The 18,354-nt window shown below is 42.4% G+C and overlaps 1 protein-coding gene and 1 long non-coding RNA gene across 4 annotated transcripts in view; one reads left to right on the top strand and one right to left on the bottom strand.

Moving 5' to 3' along the window:
• Positions 1-18,354, top strand: part of SMPD3 (sphingomyelin phosphodiesterase 3) — a 120,746-nt gene that overhangs the window by 89,714 nt on the left and 12,678 nt on the right. Inside the window, exons 3-4 of the mRNA XM_040615114.1 lie at positions 6,686-6,761; positions 14,162-14,317. Of these exons, the coding sequence (XP_040471048.1) occupies positions 6,686-6,761; positions 14,162-14,317 (232 nt within the window). The remainder of the gene's footprint in view (positions 1-6,685; positions 6,762-14,161; positions 14,318-18,354) is intronic.
• LOC121097800 lies at positions 2,883-18,159 on the bottom strand. Of its 3 annotated transcripts, XR_005831089.1 has the most exons (5): positions 18,025-18,159; positions 17,456-17,566; positions 8,056-13,985; positions 4,906-5,289; positions 2,883-4,610 (listed from the first exon to the last, which is right to left on the bottom strand). It is a non-coding gene; the product is annotated as an uncharacterized LOC121097800 (long non-coding RNA). The 3 variants fall into 3 exon arrangements; XR_005831087.1 differs by having other exon boundaries at positions 2,883-5,289; XR_005831088.1 differs by lacking the exons at positions 2,883-4,610; positions 4,906-5,289; positions 8,056-13,985 and adding an exon at positions 14,257-14,350.

The raw sequence follows: 18,354 nt of genomic DNA on the forward strand, positions 1-18,354 counted from the left end.
GTTAATGCAGGAATTGGATAGAGTCCAAGAACCTGCCTGAGATGTTTTTTTTTTTTAAAAAAAAAAAAAAAAAGACCCTACCGTGGCACTGTACCATGTTCCTTCACCTTGATATAATTAATGTTATTAATCACGGTCTTTTTTCGTCATTAATCATGGTCTTTTTCTCCTTCATAATGGGGACAAATTAAAACTGTTGTGCAGAATCAAATACAGATTTGAGAGAATGTGAGTTGTGGGCTTGCTCCTCTTCAGAAGAGGATGAGCCCCTCGTTCACAGCACCAATTTACAGCTGCTTCCCCTCACATGTAAGTTTAATGGAGCTTTGCCAAATAACTAATTCTCTGAGTTCATGGAACAGTAACTTGTCATGTGGTAGGAAGGGAAAAACAGAATTCTAAAATCATCAGGTGCAGATGTGGCTGGAAAGAATTGCAGAGCACCAAACAGAATTTTGAGCTGACCTCTATAACATTTCAAACTACTTAATATGCTTAAATAACGTATTTATAATTTAACTAATGTGTCTTCTTTAGAAGCTGCTACATATGCCTGAAGGCAAAAGGCAGAGCTGTCAAAGTACTGAAAGTAAGATCAATCTTTTTCCACTATGTCTAAGCTAACCAAAAAACCACTACAAAGAACATAAAGTACAGGAATAAAACACACCTTTCTTGGAAGTTACTGCTAATCTAAGTCAACCTCATGCGACGGGAACGTTTGAATTGTGAATGTAAGTAGTTGCAGGTTTTCCTTGGCATCTTCTCTTAAGAGTAACAGGAAGGAGGACTTGGGCACACGGTTTGACCGGCTATTCCAGCTAGTTTCTTAGTGCTGACTCCTGTTTGTCTTGGGAAATGGCTGAAATGGGAAAAAAATGTCAAGGAAGGGTGGATACAGTTTGGGAGATGATGGAAAAGCTGTACTGGAAAGGCAAACTGTATTTTCCGTTGCTTTCTTTTATCTTCCTTACTCTATCATTTGCTCGTCATAATTACATAGGATGTGTATAATGATATTCCCACAGTGGTCAAAATAGAGAGGTGTAAACAGTGTGCTGTTACAGGCATGTCTCAGCATCAAAGCCAGCAGGTCTGAGTGACAAGTGCGTGCAGCTACCACTGCTTCTGCACGTACAGTTGCTTCATTTGCAGTAATGCGGTTGAATCTTAGGCTGCTATATTTTTAATGGAGCTTCCCTTGAACTTAAACAATATTGGCTACATATGGTAGGATAAACATTTCTGTGGGAGTAAGTCACTGTCACATCTACTGTAAAGTCTGTTTCTGTGCCCTGCTCTTAATGTCTGTCTGTGGCAGTTTATTTCTAAGACAAACAGGAACTCAAGGCCCCTGCTTAGATGATGTTCTTCGCAAATGCAGTGCTCATGCTTTCGTTTTTAAGGAGAGAGAGGGTTTTTTCCCCACAGAGCGTGCAGGTGTGCTTTTCAGCCTGGCTCGTTTCTTTTTCAAAACACGGACATCATCAGCTTTGTTGTTGTCATCACCATAAATTTGCTTGCCATAGAGCTGGATACTTTGGAGACATACTCTCTTCAAAAGAATAATGCAGGAGTTGGTCCTACAGTGCACATTTATTCCAATGGCGAAATTGACACCTTCATGGACAACTAAGCTGATGAAATGAATGGTTTTGCTCATTTACAGTCCGAGAAGTGATTAAACTATAATGGCCAAAGCTAGAGTGATTCTGCATAGCATCCCATCTCCCTGAAGGATTCTTAACATGGCTTTCAGATTATTTAGCTTTCCCAACTTTGGGTTTATTGACCGCATGTAGATTGTGGGGTGATAAACTCTGGAGATCTTTTTCCAGGAGTATGCCAAAATTTTAGCTCTCTTCTGGTTTGCACACCTGGATTTGCTTCCCATGAAGAAAGTGGCAGTGGCATGTGCTTGGACATGTATATATACTAGACTGTAGTACCTAGATCGAAGGGTACACGTTTAAGAAACTGTCTATTCAGGATTGTTTGGAATGGCTACCTCCTGGCAATGTGAAGCTTCTAGAAAATGTCACTAAAAGGTTAAGTTAACCTTTGTAGCAAACCTTCTGGTTTTGTCTACACATTATTGGTCAGCTTTGAGAATCTATTTTCTTTAACTGAGTGAGGTTTCTCATGTTATGGCATGGCCCAAATTTTTCAGCACTGAGGAACATTTCCTTCCAAGTAGCTGATGATTTATTAACACAGCAGCGACATTCTTGAAGCTGGTTTTTAAGCTGGTATGAAATACCCCTGCTATTTAGGTAGCATTTCTTTTTTTTTTTTTTTTTTTGTGTGTGTGTGTGTATGTGTGTGTTTTTAAGTATCTGTTGATGCTTTTCTTGACATCCAGATGTAATAGAAACGGTGTAAATATAAACTGTTAAAGACATTTGTCATGTTTGCAGCTTTGTACGCTTACTATACCAGAGTATGGTAAACATGAGATGTGCAAGATTTTCCAGTTAGCTCAGACAATTCCCATGATAGCAAGTAATGCGATTGAATTCAAACCTATTGCCTTCACTCTAGCTCTAAAGTTTCAACTGTTGCTTCTCATTAATTTTTTTTTTCTTGCCAACAAGAATCTTTCTGCTGTAGCCTTGTTAATCTGATTTCTTTCATGAGCACCGTTTATTCCCTGATACCAGTCTAACTGGAGGACATACCACTCTTTAGTCCAGACAGGACAAGTTTTTGATACACAATTCCAGGAACGCAGACAATTTTGCACAGTATCAGCATGGTCTTTTCAACAGACTGTACTAATATGCTATGGCATAGAAGTGAAATCTTTATTATAAGTACTTGATGTCAAGCGCTTTTGTGTACTTCACACAGTGCTCTTAACTGAAAATAAAAATTCAGAACTGTCAGTTTTGCACTTACTTAATTTACAGGTAGGGGACAAATGTAAATACGTTGCAGTAGAAACTGGCATTCTGAATTTCAAACAGAACCCTAACAGGCTTTCCTCTTTGCAAAAGAAAGCCTCTTGCTCATCTGTAATGAGCTTTTTATACCCTCGCACCCCAGGAGCTAACAAAATGTTAGAGGTGTAACAAACTGTGATCAGGATCCACTCCTAGCCTCCGAAGGTTTGACTAGTTTGATGACTTAACCTCTGCAGATGTACTGAGAATTGGAATATATTTTGCATATGTCAGCATAATATTGAAAAACATTGATTTGTTTGTCAAAAATTATATAATTAAGACACTTTAAGTTATAAAAGTTATTAAGTTATATATAAAATTACATAATTTTAAGAACCACAGGTATGTTCTCTCAGTTTTAACTTTACCTCTAGGTAACATCAGAGTTTAACAGGGTATCACATACAACTTTTTCCTCCTATAATAATTACCCTGTTTTAAAACATTGGGAACTTATAAATATATTTAGATACTGCCTTCATATAAATTTTCAGACATAGAAGAGTGGTCCATGACACAACTAACACTATACAATGATTTTTAGAAAGCAGTATCGGAAGTAGTTCCCTACAGAAGGGTAATTCAGTGAATTACCCTGTGAATTGACACAAAGCTACAAAGGTAGAACAGGTGAGGTGAACTTAAGTCAGGCTCCTGGGGAAGGAGCCACTCTGGCTTATTTGCTGACTTTTATTTTCTTCGTAAATGTGAATTTAGAAATTTCTTCTGCATTTAGTGTGAAGTGCTGACTTGGTTTGGCGGAAGTGGAACTTTTCTGCCAAGATACACGTTGCAGGCTGAAAAGAACACTCAAGTGTTGCTTTCCTGCAGGGCTGCCACGTCGCTGCTCAGGCCGAGTCACCACAATATAATATACCCTTGAAAATGGAACAGTCTAAAAGTAGCTACAGTATTTGGCCACACAAAGGAATGTTTTTATGCATAATTACAGGGCTTGTAATATTCCAGAGGTCAAGTAGTTTTCCTGTCTGCACATCCCATAGACCTTGTTCATCTGTGAAATACCAAATTAGACTGAATAATCAGACCTTTCTATTTTATTTCAGACCATATTTAATACACTAGTGCTTCTACTGTAGCTGAGAACTGGCTAGGAGGCTGCAAGGATATTTATCTTCTCTCTTAGTAGTTGTCACAAATATTTGCCTCCATTATGATGATTATTATACTCAAAATGACTCTGCTTGGCGGTTTACATCAATACTGCCACTCAAAAAAACCCAACACCTCAATCCCACAAGACAAAAAAGTTGGACAAATTGTGAAATCTGGGAGACAAGCTGCTTTGGATGTACTTCCATGCTGGCACTTTCTAAGGAAATTCTAATTATGTTAATGTTTTCAGCTCTTGCTTTGGAGCTTTTTTTTTTTTATATTTATTTTTCTTTTTAATTAGCAAAGTGCTTATGAAGGCCCCTTCCCTTTTCCTCTGGGGGGAGGTGTGTAAAGCAGCCGTTGTTCCTAGCAAGTGCTCAGCAGCCCAGGGGCACTGTTCCCCTATGGTGGCAAACCCGAGGGGCGTTTGTTGCACTCACCCACGTGTGTATAGTGGCCGTCAGTCTTTCTTCCAGGCCATTTCTTGTCATTCTTTTGAGGGGGAAGATGCTGAGTCCGTTTCAGTATAGATCTGTGCACACAGGGACACTGTAAGATACGTATTTATTTATGACTAATGGAAATGAGTGCGATCCCATGCATAAACTGGCTGATGGGTACGAGGCCTTGTCAGGCACTCCATTAAGGCTGCATAGGAAATTCTAAAGCCAATTTGAGTTGACTTCTTTTTCTCAACTGACAATAATTTATGTTTGGATGTTCAGCTTTTAGACTTAAATCTTTTATGCTTTTTGGATAGAGACACTGAAAATTATTCCATCTGCTTTAGTCAATAAGAGGATTATAAGCAGTACATTCTTGCCATAAAGACAGAAAAAATTACCTGCAGTGTTTTCAGCGTGGTTACGGTAGATGGCATTGAAAGATGTACAGCAGGGAAGGACTGCTGGGTGATGTGGTGGTCGGAGGACATCTTGGACATAGTGATCATGAGGTGATGAAGTTTTCAATTCTTGCAGAAGTAAGGAAGGGGGCTCAGCAGAACCACTACCTTGGACTCCCAAAGGGCTGACTTTGGCCTGTTTAAAAGCCTGGTGGGCAGAGTCCCTTGGGAGGCAGTCCTGGAGGGCCAGGAAATCTGCCGCGCAGCAGATGGGCACGTCCTTTGAGACTCTGCCACAGTCCTCTGGCTTAGGGGTAGATCCACCAGTGACTGCGTGTATTTTCCTTGTCTTCCTCTGCCTTCACCCTCCCTGAAGCAGGTTAACTGTATGGGAACAGCAATAGAGAACACCATCAATAGCCATTTGGAAAACTGTCTAAAAGAGGACTGAACAGACTGAGGACAGAATAATGTAAGTTGTTTATTACATACTCTTTTAGCTGGAACAAAAACGGAAAGTTGACAAGGCATTGTTGAGTACAAGCGACTTCTAAATTCACTTACTGCAAAGCTGACTTTCCAGTTATAAAGTGAATCAGATGGTTCTTGGATAGCTGAAGAATGAGAAAACCAACCAAGCTGACAAAACTCTGTATGAAATGGAGCTCTGCGAGTTATGTAGAGGTGTCAGATGAAATCTGAGCCTAGCCTTGTGTCAGGGAGTCATCTGTGGTTTTCCTTTCAGAGCCCTGGGTACAGCTTTCCTCTGTGGGCATTTTCTTAAGTAGTCGATGCAATGTTGCCACATCAATTGTCAACAGGGAAAACATATGCTCAGATTGGTTTCTTGCCTCATTCCAAATCTTGATCCTCAAATCATTAGGAATTTTGGTCTGCAGCTGCACAAGTCCTGAACTGCCAAAACCTTCAACAGAGTTGAAAACCTAAATCAGAACTTGATTCCAATTTGCCTGTGTGTCCACCAGCAAATATATTTGTAAAAGATCATAATATATGCAGTAGATGAGGAATTATGCTCCATTCCAACTTCCCTGGAAGCCCTGCTTCTTCCATGTGTAAGGGCAGGGGTGCATGTTGTGTTGTCATCTGGCTGACAGACATGGGGGCTGCTGCTGTGGGCTGAAGAATATAAACACTTTGCTGAGACATAGGAAAAATCCCCAGTGACTTTGTAAGAAGAATGTAAAAAATCCATCAAAATCCAAAACTTGCTGTGGAGTAGAGAAAACATGGCCAAACACAGTATTTATTTCCTGTTTCATCCTTTTCCCCAGACTCCCTTGGCATTTTTTGCTTCTGCATTCTAGTCTTACACAGACACCAAGAATTAGACCGCTGATAATATTTATCAGTATTATATATATATAATCATATAAAATGAGTATTACACGGCACTCAGTGGGCCTGAATCTTGCATATGAACCAGAGCTGTGACGCACAAGGGTGGCAACACAACTGGGCCAGAGAACCACTGGGACTGCCAAGAGCAGGAGAAAGTCACGTTTGTGCACGTGCTGCAGATCAGAATCAGAACGTGCAGTGGTGGTGGCCAGGAAGGAATCGCTGTGCTAGCAGCAGGTGGGGCCCCAGTGAGCCCCAGCACATGTCTCTGGTGGTTCTGTGGGTTTGAAATGGAGCTAGAAGGCAGGAGCGGTGAACAAGGCCAGTACTGCGCACGGAGGCTGCGCAGCCGGGGTTGGAAGTGGAGTTGTACAAGGTCTTCCATTAACCGCCTTCTCATTTCTTCCTTCCGTTCCAGGTGCAAGTGGGAAGTACACCTCAGGACCAAAGAATCGTGGGATACATTTCCTGCACTCACTTGCAAGCTATTGCAGGTACTGTCCTCATTTCCCTACCTTAGTGTTTCACTGTTCCTAGGCCTGTGGTGATGCTCTTCTGCAAAAGTAGCAAGCACTGCTCCTCCAATGTTTCTGACAAAGTGCAGTGTGTGTTGCAAATACCAGTGAAAGGCAGACAAGTACATCCCTAACCCTTCATGGTTTTGGTACACAAAAAATACCCCTTGAGAGCTTTTCTTCTCTTTGCTTCCTCTTAACCAAATACTGTTATTTTAGCGAATACATTACTATCATCATCACTCAATGCATTCAGCAACCCATACTGTATTGGCAGTTAAACTATAATTTCTTTGTACATAACTGGGGATTATCAGAAGATGCAAGTTGGGACAGTTTTTCCACCAGAAATCAGCAGCCCGAATTCCCTGGGTTTTTGACCTGTAAACTTCATACGTAAATGGCTTGCAAGTTAATGAACTCATTGAAAAATTCTCTTGGTCGTGTTTAAAAGCAGTTCCACTATTATGTTTACTACAGCAGGACGCAGGACGCTGTGTATCCTGTTTCATGAAACTGTTTTCTAAGGCCATTAAAGATATATAAAGTGCAAAATGTCTTAGCAGGCTGTGGAAGGTGCTTTTTTTAATTATTTTTTTTATTTCCACTTCAACTTTAATCTTAGAAAACAATGAGATGTTCTTCAATAGCAGATTTCTGGTTCTGTGAGATACGTGGACTCCATTGCTTCCCATAACCAGACTGGAGTTTCACATAGCTCTGTCAGGTTGTGGTAGAGCCACATCCATCCACCTCAGCCTCCTCAACCATCTTATGACCTTTTTTAATGATAGTAGCTCAGCACCCAGCTCTTCTTTTAATGTTAATACTCAGAGCAAGATTGCAGTAGATGGGTGGCCTTACCTCCATTTTACAACCCAAGTCCAGGAAGCAACGGGGGAAAAAAGCTAGTAACTTTTATAGATACTAGGGTCAGTTTGTTTATTCCATTTTGAAATCAAGATACTTCTCCATTTTAGCTGTTTACCTGAACATTCATTAATTAAATTTGACCGATACTTGGAATTCTTGGGATGTTTATGGAAAAAAATCAGAATCATAGGAGGGTTTGTGCTGGAAGGGATGTGGAAGATCATCTAGTTCCAACCCCACTGCCGTGGGCAGGGACCCCTGCCACTAGACCAGGTCGCTCCAAGCCCCATCCAGCCTGGCCCTGAACTCTTCCAGGGATGGGGCTTTCCTACCTTTTCCATCAACACTATCAGTTCTGTACTTAAGAGCAGTTGTAGTAGTAAAAGCTACATCTACAAACCTTTCCTTTGTGCGAGATCAGACTTTCTTAGCCAGAGGGATGGATAGCCATAGTTTTACTTGATGCAACCACGATTGCTGTGCTCCTGCATGCTGGGGAGCATGACACAGCCCTCCTAGAGCGCACGAAGGCAGCATGTGTGCTGCGGACTGAGGAAAGACAGTAATGTATTATAAATGATAGAACTCCGAGCCGACGCGCTGCAGCATGTCCGGGTTAACCCAGTCAGGCAGCTCGCATTCATTCCACTTTGTCAGTGCTTCAGTTGTAGACAGACAGACTTGGGAACAAAACTGCCAGTCCCTGAAGTACATTAGAGAGACGGGCTAGTTCTAAAGAAGGTTCATGAATTTTTCAGCTACATTTTAACAATGTAACGTCCTTCTCTGGTTTTCTATTTTTAACTCTGAAATTATGGTTATGTACTGTGAGATTGCTGCTGCAGAGCAGAGATTTGTTGCTGTTCTAGTTTAGGTTATAAACCTCCATTTTTAGTTCTGTTCCTTTTTACTACCTAGTCATGTATTCTTAGTTAGTCTTTGATAACCACCTTGTGAAATCCCTAAAATATTAAAGAGGAAGAGGGGGGAGAGAAGAAGAACGGGGAAGTAATATTCTATTTTCAAAGTCAGTCAAGGGTAAAATGCAACCTTTCGTTTTCCTACTTATGTTCTTGCTCTGTATATTTGGGCTTATCTGGTTCAAACTACATTCAAATAGAGCAGACAGTGATTTAAGAGTCTAACCGTCCTTTGATATATCATATTAGTTTATGTAATGAAATGGAAAACTAAAGTTCATAACTTTGGCAGAGCTGTGCTTTCTCATTTGTATCATCTGATTCATAACATTTCACACATTTAAAAAATTACTCAAGAACCAGTTCAGCGATGTAAAGATGTGGTATCTATAAAAACAAGTACTGTTTAAAAGGTTAGCCGTTTAAATCATCTTGTCATATGTGGCTGAGTGGAATTTGGCTTCCCTTCTAGGATACATAAACTTACACTTGACAGGTCTGATACTTGCATGAGTATGAAGTGAAGGGATCCAACTGCTTACGGTCGGGGACCAACTACTAATGCTTCTTCTCAAGAGGTGCGCTGGCCCAACTCTGTTCTGAGCAATTACTATTTTTTCAGACCTGACACTCTCCTTTTCCAATAAAACTTCAGAATTAGATGCAGCTCATCCTCTCAATCTCTGCCTATTACTGAATGGTGCTATGAAGCAGCTCTTCATTTCCACTGTGGAAATAGCTGCGTTTCAGTGACAAATGAAGGGATCCTTTAATGAGACTTGAATGTAATTATTTTCAAGGGGCTGTTAAGTTTACATGGTTCTTTTATGTCTTTCAATTAAGTCAGTGATTAATGTTCTGGACAGGTTTTGCTGCCTAGGCTCCATCCAGCTCCCAAGTCCCTTTGAGTCATGGCTTCCAGGCAGCCCACCAAGCCATCAGAACAGAGTAAGCCTCAAGCTGTTCCAGCCCAGGTCCGGATGACGTAGCATGATGGATGCTATCTCATAACCTCGTTCACCTCCCTGCTCTGTGTTCAGTGGCAGCCTAGTCATTAGCAGTACAGGCACTGGCCGTGCAGGCTTCTCTAGCACCGGCTTCAGGTTCCACAAGCCTGCATGCAGCTTAAGCAGAACTCAGCTCAGGAATGAGAGAGATCCCTCAGTGTCTGAAATTCTGATGGTGCCATCAGGAGGAACGTGAGCGCTCAGCGTCCTTAGACAGCAATTCCGCGTACATTTCTGAGGTTGGCAAAGCTGCCGTACCCATGGCGCGGCAGCCTGGCCTTGCCCCCTGCCCTCAGTTGTGCTAACACAGCGGCTGTGGGCTGTGTTGCACTTGACGGGGGGACTTGACCAGGCTGAAAGGTAACCCAGCAGAACAGAAGGGGGTTTGTTGCTTCAGCTTTTTGGGTGGTTTGTTTTTACGTTGTTTTGCTTTCCCAGCCTAGCCCGGGTTAAGTATGTTAGAAGTGTAGGGATCTGCTTCATCTGTCACAGTCTGGTGTGACGCAGCCCGTCTCACGGCTAAACCAAAGCCTTTGGCTGTGTCTTGCGAACAATTTTTCCTTGTGACTAGGCTTTACACCCTGCATTTTACAAGCTTTCTTTTGCTCATCTTCCCCTGGTTCCCTGCCAGTATATCCCGTAGTGCTTATCAGTGCTGAGAATTCTGGTTTTAAAAACCTCCACTGGATCTTTTAATTTCCTCTGATGAGGCCTGTCAGCTGATTTGCTCAGCCACCACAGTGCTGCTTCTAATGTCTTTCAGAGCAGGACAGAACAGTTCCTCAGTGTGTAGCACCTACCCACAGTTCTAACTAAAGCCAGGATTCCACTTATTTCTGAAGTGAATGGAAAGGGCAAGCAAGATTATCCTATAACGAACAAAGGTGAAGTAGGTATTTATGTTGGCTGGGGTTTCCCACACTACCCTTTCATCCTTCCACAAAATCTGAAGCTGAAGGGAAGTTGCAAAGAATTCAGAAATACTGACTGCAGGAACCAGTCACAACACAATTATTTGCATTTTTCCAGGCCAGTTACTGACGAAAAGAGTGTAGAGCAATTAGCACAAATCTCTATTCTCTGGTTAATCACTGGTGGCAATCAGTCAGATCGGTGATTCTATCTGAATGTTTAATTAGAGCTGAAGGCTGGAAAGAGAAGTTGAATGTTAGTGTTGGGAGCTAGTACCTAGATTTCTTCTGTTAATATATACTGATGCTATTTCATTTCAGCAGCAGTTTCTGAAATGTCCACTCCCCTGACTGTTCTGCATTCAGGTTTGGCTTCTCTTCTACTTAGGTGCCTGATTAGTTCAGTTATCTTCATCTCCAAAGCTACTGATCATTGGGAGTTGGTAAGATGCCGAGTCTCACGAGTAACTTTTGCATACAGATAGATGCAGTACCTGCTGTGTAGCTGCAGTGATCGGGGTAGTGGTAGTTTAATATTAATCTCAGAGAACAGTTATATTCAAGTCGCAGTAGAGGATCCCACCGTTTGTCATGGAAATGTAGCTCACTGCGTTGCACACGCTCCCCGCAGTGTACTGAAGTGCAATTACTTCTATGACCTCTAGTGGGGATAATCAGATATGCCAGACGATCAAAAGGTCTGCACTTTTTCTCCAAAGACATGAAAGTAAGTGTCATGGGCTTCTGGAGTTCCAAGGCTGCGATTTTTCTGTAGAGCCCTGAGGTTATCTGGTGTACGCTGCTCCTCCAAGGGCTCAGCATTCTTACCGAGGGACATGTATGTCGCTAAAGTTCATGCTTTTTCAGTAACAGCAATGCATGTTACCAGACACCTTTCACAATATCCTCCTAAAATGTTTTTGCCTGTCCGTCTTTTGTTTTTCTCAAGTTTTCTGTTTTAGAGAATTTTACCTTTGTGTTTCAGTTCAGTGGGTTTGCTACATTCTTCACACTGATCTGTGACAGGTTGCTGCCTGAGTTTTATGCCCATATGGTAACGGCTGCATTATTTTATCATTCATCCTAGAGAAGCCATGCTAGATGGGTAATTCACCGAAAATGAAAAAAACCTTGACAGTTCAGGGATGTGTAAAAGTCAGTCTCAGAGAGTTAAGCAATTCATATATTCAGGACTTTGTGGGGGGAGGAAGATGCTACTGCATTGTGGTCAGCAAGCACCATGCTTAAAAGTTTTGTTATGAGGAAAAAAAAGGCAGGCCGGATGAAAGTACTGGCCTAGGGACAGGAGGTAGGATAGAAAGATTCAGGTGCTGCCAAAGGAGGGTAGTCCACGACTGTAAATAGGCTTCACCAGAAAGCTGGGACTGCTCAGTTTCAGGAGGTGGCTCAGGAAGGAGCTTATCAAAGTGTGCAAATACCTGATGGGAGGGTGTACAGAAGATGGAGGTAGCCTCTCCAGTGGGGCCCAGTGACAGGACAAGAGGCAATGGGCACAAACTGAAATGCAAGAAATGTCATTTAAACAAAGGAAAATGTTTGTTACTGCAAGGGTGACTAAGCACTGGCACAGGTTACCCAGAGGTTATGGTGCCTCTGGCCATAGAGATACTCAAAGCCTGACTGGGCACGGTCCTGAGCAGCCTCCTGCAGGTGCCCCCACTTGAGCAGAGGGGTCAGACTAGCCCATCTCCAGCGCTCCCTTTCAAGCTCATGCTTTCTGTAAACCTGTAGTTTTATCTGTAGCTTGAGTTAAGCAGAACGTATATGTTAGTCACGCACACCTTTTGTGGTTGGCGTCACCTGCTCCGGGCTGTATTATTCCACATGACCTATTTTTTGTGCTTTTGTCTAGCTACATCTTCACAGTAGGGCTTTCTTGTGCTGTTGTAGCAAGGGGTTTTCCCCAGAATACACCGGTCTGGATTTGTGCGATTGGGGTACTGCGTGAACTGGAGGTACAAGGAGCTAGAAACTGTAGGTTGGGGAATAGATCCAGGAAGCACTTGTAGCTGCTTTTATATTACAGCCCAACTGGTAAAGATTTGTTGGGAATAACACGAGTGAAAGAAAAAAAAACCACCAAGATTCTTTGCTGTTGGGAGTTACCAGCCTGAAGAGGTAAGTTGGTGTCAGAACCTGCTTAGATCTCGCTCTATCCCTAGTGGTGTTCTTTTCGATATTTCTTTCATTTAGAATTGTATCAAATCATGCTTGGTTGAACATTTCTGATTCAGTTTGTATTTAACTGTTGTTTTACCCCTCTACTCCCTAGAAAATCCCACCCTTCACCGTTTAATAGTGGTAGGAAGGTGAAGTCCTAAACTCTGAAGCTTGTCTGTCCACTAACACAGTTACAGCGTGCTGCGGAGCTCACATTTAAGCGGTTGAGACTAGTGATTAACAAGCTGTGGAGCATATAGACTTAAATGTTCACCATCTCCATAGTGGCCACTGAAAGCAGCTTTGGACATACAGAACTGATGTTTTTAATTGCGTTTTACGCCTTTGTAATAGCTAGCACAAAGCAGTAAATCAGGTTAAAATAAAACTGTAGTCAGAATAAGTCATCTGGGTCTGCTGCTCTCCCGATTGTGGCATTTGAAAACAAACCTTTTATTTTGAAGAAAAGTAATGTTGTTCTGACTTGAGATATCAAATCTGAAACAAGTAAAACTGTTAACTGTAAGTACAGTGAGAACAAAAGGAAAGGGAAGACAAGACGGTAAACAATTATTTCTAGAATATGTTCTTCATGCTCCTTTCCCCACATCAAGCTTTTGCTGTAATCATTTTAAGAGAGCCAGTAATTAATTTTTTTTTTTAGACTTCATGTCACCTAATGTGCTTGAAATTAAGTGTGGTTAGCTGCTGTAATTAAAAAGCTGTTTTGTGTGCCACATGGCTTCACAAACGAAAAATACTTGGCAACCAGTCAATCTCAACCCTCTCCCGTCACTTCCATGAACGGGGGCACATCCACAGCACACGTAGCCTGGTGTAACTTCCTTGCAACTGGTGAACAGGATCTGGTTTGTTCTTGCTGAAGTCCTGCCCACCAAAACCTGTACTTACACATACCTGTAAAAATATGAAAAAATACTTCCAGTTCAGGCACTCTTAGTTGAACATAAATAGAACCCTTCCTCGGGGGGACTACTGCAGTGTTGAGCAATAGTAGTAAATATACTATTGATGTGTATTTACTAGAAACACTTGAAACTTAAATTTTTTTCATTTTTAAAAATGAGAAAGCAAAGGAAAGAAAGATCAGGTGGTTTACCCCAGAACAGGCTGTCCGGTTTTGTCTGAAGTAGGATTCTAACTCTGAACACCAGATTACGTGTAGCGCATCATCGAAACGTCATCACCTTGGCTGGCCGGCTGCAGCAGGTGCCCTGTCTGCTCATTTCTTCCGATGTGCCCAGTGCGATCGATTCCAGGAGATACGCAGGTCATCAGAAAGTGTGGTTCCTAATGAACCGCATAGTGGGCTAAGCACTATGTACTGAGGATACTATTCGCCACACATTTTTTATCTTGCACCCTTTTTCTCAAGGTGTCTAGCAGTAGCTTAGCAACTAATCCACATGTGGCTGAGTAACATGCTAAAAGGAGGTCTTATTTCTTGTTTTCGTTATTTGCTACAGGAGATACTACTGTTCGATGTGAGCAGCTGGATATGCTTCAAGATTGGCTGTCTGAATTCAGAAAATCTACCTCCTCCTCCAGTACAGCCAATCCAGAGGAGCTGGTGGCTTTTGATGTAATCTGCGGAGATCTCAACTTCGATAACTGCTCCTCTGGTAAGACAAGGTTTTCCTCTTCCTGGTGTCTACCTATTCCAAAAAGAAACAGGAAGGCTCTAGATTCCTGTGGACTACAGAAATATACTAGAGACTGACTGGCTTTTGCAAGGGAAGACCTAATTGCTATAGCTGCTTCTGAAAGAGGTACCAGCCTTGAGCTGAGCCGAGGAGAGAAGCTCACGCTTGGGCACTCTGCTGAGTTATGAAGCATGACAGTTTTTAAGGCACAAAGGGTGATAATTTGTGACTGATGGTAGCAATAATGAGGACAAATCCAGTGGTTTAGCTGTACTTCAATTAGGTAGACACCTGCTGTCCTAGAATTTTAGTTACTAATGAAATACCCGTAATGTTAAGGGGGTTTTGTGGAGAAAAAGTAGTAAATTCATGCTGTTTAAAAATAATTTGATGGTGCATATACACAGCCATAGGAGATCACCGCTGCAGGGAGAACTAAAGATTGCTGAATCAGTCTTGGAAAAAAATAACTGATGTTGTGTACTTCTGGGTTTTTTTTATTTTAATAAATTTTTAATATTTACTTTTCTAGATTTGTATGCTGAGGGTACTAGAAAAACAACTCCACCAAACCCTAATTAACGGGTGGTGAGTTCACAGAGATGGGAGCCTTTTCCAAACGTAAGCACTAAGCTCTGTTAACAGTTAGCTGCCAGCGCAGAGCATTGTGTTTGTGCATCCTCTCAGCCCTCCTGCTCGGTGCGGCTCATCCAGCATAGTCCTTGCTGGCTTTGTACCCTGGCAGTTGACTCTGCCGGTTTGGAGCTGGCCCGTGGATCAGTGGTGGCCAGCGGCCAGCCTCCCGCAAGGCTGGTGGCTGAAAGGCCTTTGGCATGACTGGGCCACACTGGAAGGGCTGAGGCACAAAGAGCACAAGGCTGGCACAGCGAGGGGGGGTTGTCAGAGGGATTTTGGCTGTGCTGCGTCACCGGGGAGAGGGGCAGCACACAGGTGTGCTCAGGCTGCCGCGGTTGAAGTGGCATTGAGCAATTCAGACCGGAGTTTGTGGATAAATGAGTGGATTTGTGAACAGCATCCAGCGTGAATTCTGTAGACTTTGTAAGAAGCCCAGGTAACTGAGACTGAGAGCAACAACGGTACCAAAAATAATTCTAAGAAACAAAAAGCAAGCATCGTCTGATCTCATTAGTATTCTCTGATCTCATGACTTGTATCAGATACTTACAATGGAAGATTTTCTCAAAGTTGAAAAACATATAATTGGGTAGAAAAGACCATCAACCCAAAACACAGCCCTTCTGTTGTTCACTTCTAGCTCCTATGTACAAAAAAATGAATCTGTCACAACTCTATGATCCAAAGTAACTGCAAAATGGTCTGAGCAGGTGCTGGCAACTGCCACCAACTGGCAGAAGAATCAATTAGGCACTATGGAGGTGAACAGTAAGTGGTAATGGCTACAGAATAGTGTAGTTAAACATGCATTAGGAAAAAATACAACAGCAGCAGTGAGAGTTTGAGGGAAGGAAGGAAGAAATGTGGTGAATAACAGGTCTTCAGCTAGCCAAGCTGCTGCCCAGACAGGCCGAGGAGGGAAGGGAGGTGACACATCTGCTGTGATTTGACTGTCTCACTTGCAATACTGTTGTATGGTCAGAGTAGCCTGGAGGCAAAGGTGGCCACCAAGGAAATAAACAATCTGCTGCAGACGAAGGGGAGAGTGCCTGGCCAGATCGCAAATTGAAAAGTGAATGGGGCTATGCAGCACGCAGAGGGAGAGGGGGGAGTGGAGCGGTGAGGCAGAACATATGGTCAGTATCCTCCACCTAAGGAGTTCTGGCACCCTGACCAAGATCTTGCATGAGAAGCACAGAGTATATAATTAATGCTGTTGTGATTTGCCTTCTTAAAGAAAAATTAAAACCAACTACTTGCTTTGGTAAATAACAGTTGTAAATCTACGACTACTAAAGAGAACTGGAAAGTAGGTTATAGAAATCCATTTTAATTTTTCTATCTCTGCTGCTTATTTATTCCCCCCTCTCCTTTAAACTTCACTCAGCCTGGAAGCTGAAATTAAGCTGGCTATTTCATTTTTTGGTTTTTTTACATTACTTTCTTTCCTTATGCACTGAGCAAGATTAATGCAGTGTTTTAAAGCTTTCTCCTCCGTTTTTACATTACTCATTGTTCTAGGGACATTTGTTAGCATTATAGGGAACTGAACATCTTAAGTTTTACTTCAGCAGTAATCAGCTTCCTGTAATCTATATATGATTTTCTGTATTCTTTCCCACTCCACAGACTGATACAGCAAGTAATTAATGTTTCGGTGAATATCAAGCTTCTATTCTTAGATGCACTGCCAGTACAGTTTTCAAAGATCTCCAGGTCCATGAGTGACCTTATGCTTATGAGAAATTTTCTGCAACTGTTTTCCCCTCCAGCTTTACAGAACATTGTGACAACATTCGTACAGTGAATTCACAATGAGTGGGAACATCATTAGAAAGTTACTGTCAGGTTGCTTTGGACTGACTTTTAGCGCAGGCTGAAAAGCCTTCCAGTCAGATGGGTTAAGTTTGTCTCATCAGCTCTGACTTGTCACTGTCAGTGCCAGAGTCAGAAATTAACCTTGTGACAAAACTTTAATCTGTCTTGGTTTTGAGGGAAATTTTGTAGATGTATGACATAACAAGGGAAAACTTGGAGAAACAAGCAATTGCACAGCTTTTCAGGCAGACAGAGCAGTTCTCTGTATTGCACACGTGGCACATCCTAGGGAGGGTCAGGCCGCCGAGCCTCTGCCCCCACTCCAGGATACCCTGGCAAATGGAGTTTTCAGTCTCCCTGCAATGACAAGGCTGGTGGGGAGGTGGGGGAAACTAGAAAGATGTCGTGAGCCAGATCAGCTGGTGTGGATGCAGCAGCTGAAGGACAGCCAGCTGTATTACTGACAATAACATGGCAAAAGTGCCTACAGCTCTGAACAGAGCACTGCTGTGCTCCATGTCTGTGTTCCGCTTCCTTCTTATTAGGGAGAGGTCAACAGCTGCTTCACTTGGCCAGAGCAGTGTTTTACACAAGGAGATGCAATGTCTCAGATACAACAGTGACAGTTCTGACTTCAGAGGACCTGTTTGCATGCGTACTTACCTAGTCTGTTGTCTTGGCAATAGGCAGTGACAAACAGGTGAATATTCTGCTCATCCCTGGAGAGTCTTCAAGCATTGCTAACAAGTTTTAACCTTGTAAAAGGTGTAAGTGCTGCAGGAAAGAAAGGTAGCAGGAGCTGTTGCCAGTTTCTTACCATGTAACAAAAATGGAATTGTAGCAGGTGGTATTTGCAAGTTCTGGTGGCACTTGCTTCCCAGGCATACTGATTGCTGCATCAAACAGCACGTGCAGAACTAGAGCCTGACTAACTTCTTTGTGCAGCATCTGAAATTCTGATATATACATTTTTGTAGGTTAGCTTACTAAATAATCCTAGGAGCTTGAGGCACTGTATCTAATGCAAGGCTCACAGCAGCATCTAGGAAGAAATTAATTTAAAATTGATAGGTCATGCTGATGATGTTTAGAATGGCTTTAATGCTGTAGACAATATCCCAAGCAAATTAGCAGTTGCATGTCCTTTCTCTTATCTATTACAGCTTGGAAAACGTTGAGTCAGGGAATTCTTCTGAAGTAAGTAAAGCACAAGCTTTTATCTTCAAACTTACCAAGCCACCAACAGCCATTTCCACTGCCGTAGTGTCAGCTAGCTGGACCGAAGTGTTGTCTAGGCGTAAGCAATGCGACGTCAGTGGCAGGGTGAGGAAACGTTGCAGAACCGTCACTTCAGTTCACAGCTAGAAACTATTGAAAAATGCCTGTCACAGAAAGGCTTTGCAGGAAAGCACTGTCATTAGCAGTCATTTCTTGACATTTCTGATCAAGACGAGATACTGATGTGCAGTAAAGTTACTACTGAACCAGTTCAAATGTAACCTATACTATATACGTACAGTGAGTAGGAAGGAGGACTTGCCTTTTCTGCTGGGGCAGAACAC

Source organism: Falco naumanni, chromosome 15 (genome assembly GCF_017639655.2).
Source record: "Falco naumanni isolate bFalNau1 chromosome 15, bFalNau1.pat, whole genome shotgun sequence".
NCBI classification, from domain to species: domain Eukaryota; kingdom Metazoa; phylum Chordata; class Aves; order Falconiformes; family Falconidae; genus Falco; species Falco naumanni.